General features: G+C 35.2%; 1 protein-coding gene across 1 annotated transcript; it reads right to left on the bottom strand.

Moving 5' to 3' along the window:
• Positions 1 to 3,920: 3,920 nt before the first annotated feature.
• LOC110449505 lies at positions 3,921 to 11,759 on the bottom strand. Its single transcript, XM_021496411.1, has 4 exons — positions 10,543 to 11,759; positions 9,180 to 9,254; positions 7,115 to 7,256; positions 3,921 to 5,592 (listed from the first exon to the last, which is right to left on the bottom strand). Exons 2-4 carry the CDS (start codon positions 9,200 to 9,202, stop codon positions 5,272 to 5,274), a joined length of 486 nt encoding a protein of 161 aa, XP_021352086.1. The 5' UTR covers positions 9,203 to 9,254; positions 10,543 to 11,759; the 3' UTR covers positions 3,921 to 5,271.
• Between the last annotated feature and the right edge of the window lie 2,684 nt (positions 11,760 to 14,443).

Genomic DNA, 14,443 nt, shown 5'->3' with positions numbered 1-14,443 from the left:
TCGGAAATATTTGGTGAATACCGCTACGTATATACTCTCCAGATCCAGACCTCTGACTTTCTTTGAACTCTTTTTGGCATATTGCATTGTTTACCAACTTGTTTCGTTCATCTTTAATCGTACAGAACAAAACCTCAACAGTGGCTACAAACTTCTTTAAAGGATTTATACGTATTATTTGTTACTTTAGAAATATAATTCGTCGCGTTTAGAAAACGCTACTTTGTTTAGATCATTTTGAAATAATAACGAAATCTGTAGTAGAAGAAAACGGCATGCATATTTTGCGTTTCCGGACACGAAACCACATACGTCTTGGTAGAGTATCAATGGAACGGGAATATAAGTCAAAAATATTTGTTTTTTTATTTATTTACAGACAGAACAAGAAATTAAACTTAAGCACAGAATCCATGCTTGAGCATGAGAACGATTTCATGAATTCGGGCCCAGGTGTATTTTCCCTCGATACTCGACCTGCAGGGGGGGCATTGTAAATCAAGTTTGAGTGGCTATTTGAAGCTTGATGTGCGCGAAACTAGAGCTAGTTTCATCGCTTTGAAACATATTAATCTGATAAGTAGAAGACCAAAACAAAAAGCATCTTTTGAGTTATAAGTTACTTGGGGAGACGAAACTCAATACGCCTTAATATGAAGGGTTAATTCGGACAACAGCGTGGCATCATTTGTCCACACAGAACTATTTTTGAGAGCGATTTGCATCCCAGTTATACCGTAACTGATATACATATATCACCATTCTATGTGGGATAAGCCGTTCTTAGGTGCTACAAAGGCTTGTCATACAATCACAAAACCAATACAATATAAAGATTTTGCAGGTCCTGTCATATCAGGCGCTGACTACTAGTTCTAAGCTAACTTGAAAATACATTGGCATGTGTGTGTGTGTGCCTTTCTGGTAAGCATTAGTGTTCTGTGATCCTGTGAGACCGTGTTGCCGATGGTAGTTTTCCAATAGAGTCGCGTTACTTGAATGTTATAGAGCAGTAAATTACATGAAGTATACCAGTCACAACCTGTTTCATATATACTCAACGAGTTTTTAGGTGTTGCGTCGACAGAAGAAAACTAAACAATCCTCTCTCTGAAAAGCCAAGACTACTTTTAGGAATAAATCCATATCTTCGATAAATTTCTTACCTCTAATGGAAAAGTTCGAATACCAGAAAAATACATTTTTTTTTGTGAGAATTTATGTTCAAAACATATATGATTTTATATAAGTAACTGATACGGTTTAATTGCACACTTATATTTCGAAATAAGGGCCATCTTAAATACATTTACACTCCCAAAGATTTTCAGTAATACCTTTGTTTGTTCATTTCTTTGTTCTCTGTATAAAAATGTATGTTTCTGCAAAAACAAAATTAATCTCGAGAAAAAATGTCCTTTTTTTGCAATTTATAAATAGCAGTTATTATACAGTTATGGACTTTTGTGCTGGTGAATACGTTGTGATATGAACATGAAAACGTGTTATTGAATGAGTCGAAGCCGGTGTTAATATCACTTTTCTTTTAGATTCATATCACATCATATTTACCAGCAAAAAAGCCCATAACTGGGTTTTTTTTATGCACCAACAATGGTAGAGTGTAGTTTGTATAGTTCATATTGGAGCGAGCCTCCGTGTACAATTTAGCCATTGTTGAGTCCAACAGTTCGGCATCGTAGCTCTCGAAGACATCGTCAAAGTTCTTTCAACTAAGGTAATCATTGAGGATACGCAATACTTGTTCGTTGGCCTGTTTGTGTTAACAGAGTCTTTATCTTCGAGTAGTTTTTGCGCTATGACTGGTTGCGGGGAATTCCATATAGACTTTATTTAGAAATCAATATTTACCGGATAGCCAGTCTACCTAAGTTTTTGAGGACTAGTCACGTGTATAGGATCCGGCCAATGAGGTAACGAGAAATTTTCAAGCATATAACAATAATATGTATGTCATCAAATTTGCACATTTCTACCATTATTGTTTGACAGAGAATATAAATAATGTTACTGTGCTGGGCCTCCTTAGAACATATCAAGTAAAAATATAGTATTATATAGCGAAAATAGTCCGAAGGTGTTTTGTTTTGATTAATTGCTTTGCTAACGTGTTTTAAACTCCAACTGGATCTTGGTTCTCCGTCAATTATTTTCTAATTTAGTGTTATATTAGATCTGTGGGTATATATACTACTAGACAACTCACGAGTGTTTTGTCAGCTGTAGCCAAAATGTATCATTTTCGTCTATAAAGTCTCATACTTTTTTATTTATTAAAAAATCAAGACAGAAATCAAGCACACTGCATATATATATATATTAAACAATTAAAAAGCACACCAGGTGTTAAAAATATACCAATCTCAAAGACATGAAATCACGCTTACTCCAGACACACTCTGATTCAAAATGACAGTTATAAAACAAGTAACATCGAGGAATGTTCAAAGTTTATCACAATGTAGTGACAAGAATATATATTTATAAAACTGATTGATGAATACAAAAATGAGTGATTAAATAAATACCCTTGGTATAGTCTTTATAGCACTAATCATATTGATTGAGGGGACACAACTCGTCCTGATTGTTGATTTTTTACACTACTAGCTCTACCTGTATGCTTAAAAGATAACCTAAACTTAATCATATAAGTAAGTTACTTAAAGATCTCTTTATCGCTCCCAAACTGTAACTATGCATTTGATATTTTTCCATTATGAATATAGCGTTGAAAAATCTTTTTCTAAAACAAAATCTTTTAAACTTTAAAAAGTTACAAAAGAACCATTTCTGTTTTTAAAAAGAAGAGTGTTGTGTATATACAAATAAAAACTGTTTTTTGACCAGGATATGAGCCCTTGATCTCAGTTCATCATAGTATCGCTCTTAGAAAATGAGCTACACAGCCAACGAAATTATCCTGGCCCAGTCGTGTTACAATAATATCCAACACGAAAGGGGAAATTACTCTCTGTACAAAAAAACTACAGGGAACTCTCTATTATTTTGCCATCGTCAGGACAGGGGTCCTTAAAGCTACGACCGTATACAAATATGTAGTAATGTTTGAGTTATCTATACTAAGATATTACTTAGTTACTGGACTATACCTACGGGGAAACAACTTAGAACCGAACTCTTATTCTTACTTAGCTTAAAGATTATCACCACTATAAACAACTCAAAGTACCATTCACTCTTTTAAGTCAGGCGAGTGTTCTTCACTTTGCTTAAAATACTCTCACTATGGGAAACAACTTAAAATACTGAAAAGCCTCACTCTTGATGCAAGATAAGTTTTCTTTCTTTTAAATTAACTTTTTCCTTCTCTAAGTCAATTCTAAGACAGGATAAACTGGCTTCAGTGTACAAATATTTCAGCAAAAGAGCTATTGAAGAGACTCGTTCTCAACATGACAGTGGTGTGTTTGGTTTGGTTTAATTTTGTTTAACGTCCTATTAACAGCTAAGGTCATTTAAGGACATGCCTCCGTGTGTGTAGTGTATGCGTCCTTACATGTGTGTATGCAGGAAATATGGTATGCTGGTGTACTTGCTTCCTTGTGATAGCACGGATCTGCTGCCGACTTTATAGTGCTATCTCACTGAAATACCAACCGAAGGCACCCGGCACAGCATTCCGCCCGTTCACATTATACTGACAATGGGTGAACCAGTTGTTGCCATTCCCCTAAATGCTGAACGTTAAGCAGGGAATACCAACTGCCATTTTTAAGGACTTTTGTATGTCCATGCCTGGGGACAGACCCAATTACCTTCCTCACCTGGGCGAACGCTCAACATTAAGGCCAAATGTTAGGTGTAACCAAGCAAGGCGCTAGGAAATGATAGGTAGTTAGAAGTAGATAGGAAGATAAAGATCCCAGATATTGCAATGGGCGCAGCAGATTTATTATGGTCGCTTTTGTGTCCCAAAATAGAGGACACCAAAGCTAATCCCCAATTCTGCAAGGAGTTCCCTCATTAGTTGCCTCCTACGATACATGCACATGGTAACAGCAGGTGTTTTTTCCCGATCCCCCCACCTACAAGGGTGGCACAATGGTTTATATATGAGCTATTTCAGTAACATGTATCACAAGTTTAGAAATACTACATTTGGAGATCACTTTGAACCTTCATTAACGGACGGACATATACACAAACGTGTTTTTGTAACAATCAAATTTTTAAAAAGACAGAAAACAGAACAAAGTATAAAACGCATTTTCCAATAAAAAGAAACGTATGCGAGATAAATTTGCGTCGTATTAAACCAATACTTCATACAAGAAGTTCAACAGCCTTAACATTTTCTGACTTGTACTTTCTGAAACGTGAGCTGAAAATTATGATGTATGAAAAAAACAAAATAGTGATTATCTATCAATTCCGAAACAAATTTAAAAATGTTTTGAAAATGGCTGTCAGTGTACAGTCTTAAAGGGTTTCTTGAGAAAACACAAAACAACCACACTTGGTCTAGACCATTTCTACAAAGTAGGAGTGCAATCGACCTTTACAAACTTTAGTTCAAAGTTTAAATACATGTAGGTTTACAAATCGGCATCCATGTTGGATTTTGATTGAATTGAATACGAATAAAGTGTGTTGGAACAGTCAGCAGATTATATTAACTATGTTTTATCTAAACTTTAAATTTCAGTTTCTCTTTAAGACTTTCAAATGTCGGCCTCCTTGCTAGAGTTCTCACTTACCAAAGAAATACATCGAACAAAATGTTGTCAGGACTATCAGTAGATCATTCCTTTCAAATTTCAGTTAATTTAACAAATTAGAATTTTAATTTTAGTTTGAAGTAGGATTTCAAAGTGACAGCTGTGGTTACCATAATGAACTTCTGATGAACCCAAATATATAACAACACTCCATCATGACTGTCGGCAGATTGTCCTTACCGATGTCCTGTGAAATCGGCAAATAAAATCCCAAGTTTAACTATTGTATGGCGGCTCTGAAAGGCCATACAGGATTTCTGATCAACGACAAAAATTAAAGTGCTTCTTTATGACGATGTTGATAAGATTTCTATCAAAAATCATCGAAACCACCTTACTTGTAGTTCAACAAGCTTTCAGTGTAAAATTGTTACGCACGACGGACGCCAGATGACGACAGATCTTGTTTAAAATAAGTTAAATGCCTCTCTCTTTCTCTGTGGACAAATACAATCACGATGAGGTATATATGCAGTCCTTTTATACTGATTAGACGGGCGGCCCTCCTTCACAGCAACACTGCTTCTCGTTGTATCCTTATAAAAGTTACCTCGAAACAACCTATAATGTCTCTTTCTGTTATACGGGATCTCCAAACATTCAGTAAGTTTCTAGTGGCCCACGTTATCTTAAATCCCATTGCATATAGTTCTTTTAGAAGAAAGAATTTTGCTATCCAAAACCCTTCTGAATCTGCCTCCGGCACGTTAGAGAAGTGAAACTCCACCAGGAACTGTTTTACATCGTTTAGAGATCCCGAAGCCAACATTTCCGGTATGACATGCCATTCCCAATCTTCTATGTCCATTTTGATGATATCTGGAAGGACCTGTGTAAAATAAATGAAAAGTAAAGTCAAGAGAGCAGATATCAAAGTAAAGACAAAAATGAAAACTCTATCTTACGTTTTAAGGAGTGTTGTTGGTAGGGTCCACTGCTGTCAAGTTGTCGCTCACTAAGGACTGATGTTAACCTTTTATGTCATCACACGTTTACAATTTTTTGAAAAGAAATACATTGTTAAACGTTTATAGACTGTGTGTTTCTCATTGTATCAATTAATAAATTAAATGAGCTAAACTTAGGTCATCAAAATATTACAAAATGTATTTAAGCGTTTAAAAAAATACAGTATAATTTAAAACCAGTATATAATGTTACAGATTTTGCTTTTATGAGTAGTAATTTACCAAAGGCGTTATGTTTTGTTAACTCATTCGCCCCTGATATTTTATAATGAACTATTCAAACCATTGAATTGGAGGAGTTTTAATGTGTCTGCAGGGGTGAACAAGTTAAACCAAAGTATATAGCAATACATTGAAACATATTTATCGTTTCTATATAATTGACCAGTGAATTATTTTAAAATGATGTTATATAGCTTTGAATTGTCTTATGACTATACTCTTAACAAAAATACAAAGGTCGCGTTCATGTTACTAACATGAGTAACCATAGTTACCCATAAGCTACCGGGTACAACCATTTGTAATCACTGGTCAACATGGCCGGTGACAATATAAAGATATTTTGTTTACTGACGGTAGAACTTTGATATTTGTAGCCTTTGGCTAAACGAGTTGTAAGGATATATTGTGCTTAATCATACTGTTATTTTCTATTTAGGGTTTCATCTGTTTCTCAATTTTTCTATTTTGAAAAACCCCAGTGGTGTTTTGTTTTATACGGAAATAAAAAGGTCGCTTTGCAACATATGTAAGTAATATGATACGTGTACATGTAAAATGTTGTGAGAGGTTAATTAGATTTTTTTCTCAGCCCGGCACGATATAGAGTGCAACAGAATGTAACCATTATCTGAACTCTACACTAACACAACCATGTTTGTATTATGTTCCTAATGGAGTAAATAACTTAAATTGAAGTTTTATTGCTTCACCTCTTTTATCATCCAAGCCAAGAGTTTGCTTCGTATACACTCCACTTACTGAAGTGGAGTGTATACGAACGAACACTTTGCTAGCGAATTCGAAGATGCTCTTTTATAAGTACTGTACATTGTATGTATACAGCGCATCCAGGTAACTACGTAACAAATGAAGGTCTTGCAAAGGATAAGACATCCAGAAGCAAAAATGCATTTTGTTTTCAAAAAGAAAGTATTTTCGAGGTTAATGAGTTTGTTTATATTTTTGTAAATGTTCTGTTCCTGTTGTTGTTTTTGCGCGTCGATTTCAGAACTAACGTGCTTTACCTGTGGTAAATTTCTGATTTGTAATACATGAAACATCAGAAAGACCTAGTTTTGGATGTACATGTACTTTCTCAATTGATATGAGCCAGGAAACATGCTCTCAAGTTTACACAAATTAAAACACAAATTTTACCTTCTGGTGGTCTAATGCTTGTCTCAGTCCCTGGAATGTCAACATCTTCCAATGGGCGTCAGGTGTTGTTCCGTTAAAATTCGAAAGTCCAAGGTTGTGGAAATATACTTTGGAGCTCCGTTTATAACTGTCGGTGTCCATACTTCAAAACAGAAACCGATAACTGCTGTTATAAACTATAACAGTAGTAGGGTTATAGAGGTTTCCCAACGAGTGATGGCAGGTTATCATATTTGTCTAATTCGAGTTACTCATGTAGTTAATTTTCAAATTGTATAAAGACATGACGTTAACTGATCATCAACCATCACGAGTTTGGGGACATTATTCTCCAATAATGTTCAGAAAACATCACGTTTCTCTTTGAAATACATTATTCCTGTTTATGATCGGAACACAATTGACATGAACCATGACGTCACAATGGACGATGACGTCATAATTAGAAACTTGATCAATGAAATACCGTCAAGGGTGTTACCCAATTAGTGGGTAACCAAAAATGTTAACCAACTCCTAGCAAGTTTATCCAATGAGTCGGGAAACCTGTAGTGGTTGTGAGAGAAATTGTTTTCTCTGACCCCTGCTCCAGAGGTGGAAAATAAAAATGAATGGCATAGCATGATCATGGGGCGAGTAATTGGGCAGTTTCCCTCTCTCCAACTCAAAACATAAAACGAGAGATATTGTCGCCATTTGTTGTTTATAAAAATACGATGTTGCGTATGGTATGATATTTCGAGATTGTGCCATTTCATCATCAGTTTTAGAAGTCTAGAGCAGAAACCCGTCAAGAATGCACAGGAATCCTTAGGTTAATAACTAACTAAGATAGGTGACAACCGTACGATTTGTGTTCAAATCATGCCTGAATATAAAAGTAGATACACACAGTGAATATATTGCTGTTTTCATCAACTATACATTTACTGATTAATTGGCATGTGTGTTGTGTATCGCTGTAGAGTATACAAGAACTCCGGAATAACCTCCCTTTACATAGAATCATTGAAGCAAATGTTTTGACATATATATGAAAATTGTTATATCAAACGAATGGATGTTGTGCCACAAATTAACCTGTTGAATTATATATTGGTTATATGTTCCTAATTTCGCAGTGTACTGATAACTATCTTTGCTCGTAAATAAATGCTTTAAATGTATACTTCATGCATAGATAAAAATTTGGCATATTTCGATTGTTTTGCGTAATCATGTAAATAAAAGATTTAGCTTTCCTTTTCCATGTAATTAATATGACACTTTGTTTAGCACTGGACTATCTTTTCGTTGTCATCATTTTGTATGCACGTTTTTATTTAGCATGTATACTTACTGCACAAGGACGTCACAAGAAAACTCCAGTTTTAAACCAGACGATTTTAAGTTGTTTATTTATATATATATATTATGTACTTTAAGGGGATGGTACGTTCTTTTTAGTGGCTACACTGGCTCTAACAGCATGCACTTTGGTTTTAACTCGACACTGTTAAGCCAGGAGTGACACAAAATACAAAGTACTACCCCAATTCTAACACAATCTAATTGTAAGTTGTATAAGAGGACCATGTAACCTGACCATTTATAAAACTTCAAAGTTCGGACATTTGACCTCACCATTACTGGCGCGTGTTCAATCTGTTTGTTGACGAGGCGGAGTTCAGATTGGCCTATTTCTTACAAATGACATGACAAGCTGCACATATCAACATACGAGTTACGTGATTACTGATGTCCTTGTATAAAGTTATTTTCATACGTGAGGTCCTTCACTGTTACAAAATTACTTGTATAAAATTCGTACATTTCGTCGTATTTCTTACATTGATATGTTCCCGACGACGGTTGCTCTCTGGTATTCTCGAAGTGTGTCTCCTTATAAAAGACTGTTTTGTTATATACCAGCTCTATATATAATTTGGGACACGGTATTTTATTTCGGTATTGTTCGGTATCATTACTGTTTGACATGTTTTTTATTTTTATTTTTACAAATTGTACATGTCTCATAAAGCAAATGGACCTAAATCAGTGATCGGGCGATATCGAATATACTTACCTCGGGTCAAACGAATGTACCATGCATCCCCATTGTTCAGAAATGGCATCGTCAAAACTAAAGTCGAAATTGATTCTAGAAAAAAAGAAGAAAAAACGATAATTTTATTGTAATTACAGCAGTCAGTCGGTTTGACAGTTATTCAAAGTAATATTTAACACTCAAAACCACCAGCATTTATTTTCAATACGTAACATGTGTGGCGGTGTGTCTTTATGTCACAAATTAAACGTTTTATGCGATTCCGCAATACATGTTACATAATTTGTGTGTTACACATGTGTTTGTTATACATGTTCCAACGCGTATATGCAAATTGTTTAATTTTGTTTGGCTCTTAATAAAAAATAAAAAATCCAGAGCAGACATCACGTGCTATGCTCTTTCTCTCATCAATTTGATATGACCTATCAACGCTGTGTAATTGATTTATTTGGTTTTAATATGCAGAATGAAACACATTGTAAGTTGAAGAAAATAAGTAACTTATCATTATATTGCATAAGAACAGTTTAAAGATTTATATTTTATTGTCTATATCAGGAATCCAAAGTGATAATTTACTCTTTGTTGTGAAGTGCTACTTTTCGCAAACGACATTACGCAAGAATGGCCTCGACTCCTGCATTTCTAATAAATTACCGCATTTACATCAAAGATGTTATATCAACTCAACTTAATTGCATTTGTATTGCGTGCCACACCCAAAAAAAATTGTATTATATGCATCGAACTCCAAAAAAATAAAACATAAATATATATATTCCGTCTTTGCGTATTGCAGAGTTATCTTCTCTTGGGAGCAGGTATTGATTGTTACGTCATTGGTTTGTGTGAGAAAATTGCGTCGTTTTCTCAAAAATTGATGACGTTACTCTCACAAATAAGTGACGTAACAATCAATACCTGCTCCCAAGAGAAGATAACTCTGCAATACGCAAAGACGGAATATAAATATAATCATAATAATGAAACTTAAGCACGTTGTAACCCCACCTTCCTAAGTTGAAAGACGTTTAGTGAAGAGACTGACATTGCGCAGGTTGTTTCGGTAAATAGATGATTTTTATTTCGTTTTTTTGTTTAATATTACATGTAATTCATACTGTGTTGATTTTATTTTTTCAAAACATCGTTTCCAAATACAAGATTTATAAGTTAATAGAAAAATAGATGTACCTCATCCTCTATAACGTTACAAATCTTACAAAGCCGAAGATGTCGAGAATTCTTTTTAACTCAGCCAGTTTCGATCCATCTCTAGGATATGATTCCTTATGTTATAAAAAAAAATTAAGAGTTGTAAGAAAGGAAATTTATTTAGAAGCGATATCAAACCAAGTGAAAACACTCTAATACTTACCCAAATGAATACACTAGGCAATCATTTTTCCGTATAAGGCCCTTGTCTAAACACACATCCCATCCGCCGTCATCGACATTCCCAAAGCGCTGCAGGTTACCACAAATAGTCTGGATGTTGTTGAAATACCTGTAATGAGCATGCAAAAATAGAAACTACCGATTCGAGCCAAACCAGTTGAGTATATATAATTCAAGGATTTTTTTTTTCAATCAATTGACAATGTTGTTTTAGTAAACTTAAATAACTTTGATTTCTTGATATTTTTGAAATGATCTTAACTGCACATTTTTTTTAGAGTCAGGCAAAGTGGTGCATTTAACATGTATCGTAAGAGGCGACTAATATGGGAACCCTCCTGTAGAATAGGAAATTTACTTTTGTGTCCTCTACTTAGGGACAGAAAAGCGACCCAAACAAATCTGCTTGGATTTGTATGTCTCTCCCTTCTTCTACATGTGACTACCTTTTAATTCCTAGAGCCTTGCTTGGCAATACCTCACTTTTGACTTTAATCTGAAACGTTTGCACAGGTGAGGAAGGCAAAGCGGGGATCTGTCACAAGGCCGGGACATAACATAGTTCTTAAGAATGGGTGCTGTTATTCTCTGTTCAACGTTTAGCATTTTGGGTACTGGCAACAACTGGTATACTCGTTATCGGTGTAATGTGACCGGGAGGAATGCAGTGTTGGGTGCCTTCGGCATTGCGTTTCAGTGAGGTAGAGTAGCCTAGAAACCGCTAATGATAACAATAACAACTAATTATACAAACCTCAATAAGCAATCAAATCGCAACAAAATTGCACCTCTTATAATATCATTATATCATTTAGGAAGGCTTATGACAACCCCTATTTATATAGTTATACATGTATCAACCCATAATTGTATCAAATCAATAAGCGATATGAAATGTAGCATTAGTGGGTTTTTTTAAATTCCAGGTAGAATTCGATGAAACTTGGTACGCATGTTCATCTGATGGTTCTGACTAAGTATTGTTATTTTGTTTACGGACGACCCGACTGAGGGAGGGATGGACCACGAACAATGGCAATTTGAATAGCCCATCGTCTGATGATGGTGGGCTAAAGATCCTGGAAGTAAAAACTGAGTCATTCAATAAGAAAACAGAACAGCCATATTGGATCACCAATCAATCAAAATCAGACTAAAGTCAAAATGAGTATCATGCTTCATCAAAATCTACAATGAGAAATTTGAGAAGACGGTAAAAAATGCGTCAAGCATAGGTCACTCATATAACACTTTTCAGAGACATAAGTGAGTTAACTCCCTTGCTTCATCGGTAGATGGCACTGATATCGACCTGCTTACAGCTGTGAAACAAACACACCATGCTGTCACATACTTTTTCGTGATTTAAGTTGTTTTGCGTGTATGATACTGCTAGCTGTTTATATAGGCCATATCCTGGACTAATCTATATCCGCTAGGCACGCAACAATGTCTAACAGGCACGCTTCATTTCCGTCTAACTTCCGATTGAACACTGCAAAATGGCAGTACACACACTGCAATTCTGTCTGTATATGCCATTGTGTTCATATTGTTCTATTTAAGGCAGAATAAGCTCATGAAATATAAATGATAAAGGGTTACCATATGGCAATTTCCATACACTACTCCGTATCAGCCCTCGACCCATAGCATGATACATATACGAAGTGGGATATGGAAATGGTCAATTGATAACCTCTAAAGTTTTGTTATCAAAACAAGCGCATTTTTTTAATTTTATTTTTCTGATCAAATGTTTTTTTAAAAATTTATTTGAGAAAGTTAGCTTAAAGAAAAATATACATTTCTAAATATTTGCATTATATAACTAATAATAGGTTAACAAAACAAATTGAAAACCACATGCATCAGAATAAAATATGTTCTTGCATGAAACGTAATTGTTATTATTCACTGTTAAAATCTGAAATTTGCTTAACAATAAAATGAAATGTAATAAAAAACATTTTCAGCTGTAAAAAGAAATTAAAAAAAGAAACAATGACAGTTTCTTTGAAACGTCTTTTCCTTAAAATAATTATGAATCATTGTACATGTCTTTTATAAATTTCATTTGTACCTGGTATTGACAATTTTTTTTTAATTTGTATTGAATGCTTGCATTTCTGTAGTTAACACTAGGTTTACAGGACCAATTTGGTTGCAGCGCCACCTGACGATAACCAAAATATATCCCTCATAGGTCAAAAACATTAGTCGAACATGCGTACCAAGTTTCATTAAAATCTGCCGGGCTCTTGTGTCATCAGGTGTCGAACTTCACCATTAAATAAGTCTTTTTACCTTATACCATAAGGTGCTTCATGATGCTGTTATGGTGCGTGGTGATGCTATTATAAAGGTCTTTATATATAGCCAGGGGCTGCCATGGCCTTTGGTAAATACTAATTGTATCATTAAGGCTTGCGATTTTGTTGCGATGAGATTAATGATGTTTGTATTATAAGTGGTTGTTTATATCATTAGAGACTGCTACATAGCACTCTTAAGTCTACATCAGATCCGTGCCATCGCAAAGAGGCTATTCGAAAATATATCCAGCATCCAGCACACAAACACGTATGCACAACACACACGGACACACGTCCTTAAACTACCCTTTCTGTTTATAGGACCATAAATCATGGAAAAACAACCCATACCTACATCTGGTAGACAGGTATAACCTAACCAATACCTACATTACTCTGGTTAGACAGCTATAACCTAACCAATTCCTACATTACTCTGGTAACACAGCTATAACCTAACCAATACCTACATTAGTCTAGGTACACAACTATAACCTAACCAATCCCTTCATTACACTGGTAACACTGCTATATATAAACATAACCAATACCTACATTACTCTGGTTACACAGGTATAACCTAACCAATACCTACATTACTCTGGTTACACAGCTATAACCTAACCAATACCTACATTAATCTGGTTACACAGCTATAACCTAACCAATACCTACATTAGTCTGGGTACACAGGTATAATCTAACCAATACCTACATTACTCTGGTACCACAGCTATAACCTAACCAATACCTACATTACTCTGGTTACACATCTATAACCTAACCAATACCTACATTACACTGGGTACACAACTGTTACCTAACCAATACCTACATTACTCAGGGTACACAGATGAAACCTAACCAATACCTACATTACTATGGTTACACAGCTATAACCTAACCAATACCTACATTACTCTGGGTACACAGCTGTAACCTTACCAATAACTCATTACTCTGGGTAGACAGCTATAACCTAACAATACCTACATTACTCTGGTTACACAGCTATAACCTAATCAATACCTACATTACTCTGGTTACACAGCTATAACCTTACCAATACCTACATTACTCTGGTTACACAGGTATAACCTAACCAATACCTACATTACTCTAAGTACACAGCTATAACCTTACCAATACCTACATTATTCTGGGTAGACAGCTATAACCTAACAAATACCTACATTACACTGGTACCACAGCTATAACCTAACCAATACCTACATTACTCTGGTTACACAACTATAACCTAACCAATACCTACATTACACTGGGTACACAACTGTAACCTAACCAATACCTACATTCCTCAGGGTACACAGCTGAAACCTAACCAATACCTACATTTCTATGGTTACACAGCTATAACCTAACCAATACCTATATTACTCTGGGTACACAGCTGTAACCTTACCAATAACTCATTACTCTGGGTAGACAGCTATAACCTAACAATACCTACATTACTCTGGTTACAAAGCTATAACCTAACCAATACCGACATTACTCTGGTTACACAGCTATAACCTAACCAATACCTACATTACTCTGGTTACA

This window comes from Mizuhopecten yessoensis, unplaced genomic scaffold (genome assembly GCF_002113885.1).
Source record: "Mizuhopecten yessoensis strain PY_sf001 unplaced genomic scaffold, ASM211388v2 scaffold4631, whole genome shotgun sequence".
In the NCBI taxonomy this organism is placed as follows: domain Eukaryota; kingdom Metazoa; phylum Mollusca; class Bivalvia; order Pectinida; family Pectinidae; genus Mizuhopecten; species Mizuhopecten yessoensis.
The sequence above is the reverse complement of the archived record's forward strand: the minus strand, read 5'-3'. Positions and strand labels throughout refer to the sequence as shown.

Bases quoted from the DNA above. Each gene is read 5' to 3' on its own strand.
- LOC110449505 (XM_021496411.1), bottom strand. From the start codon at position 9,202: ATGGTACATTCGTTTGACCCGAG. The intron at 7,257-9,179 runs GTAAGTATATTC...TCTGTTTTGAAG, and splicing joins GTACATTCGTTTGACCCGAG to TATGGACACCGACAGTTATA. The intron at 5,593-7,114 runs GTAAAATTTGTG...TATTTTACACAG, and splicing joins AAGCATTAGACCACCAGAAG to GTCCTTCCAGATATCATCAA.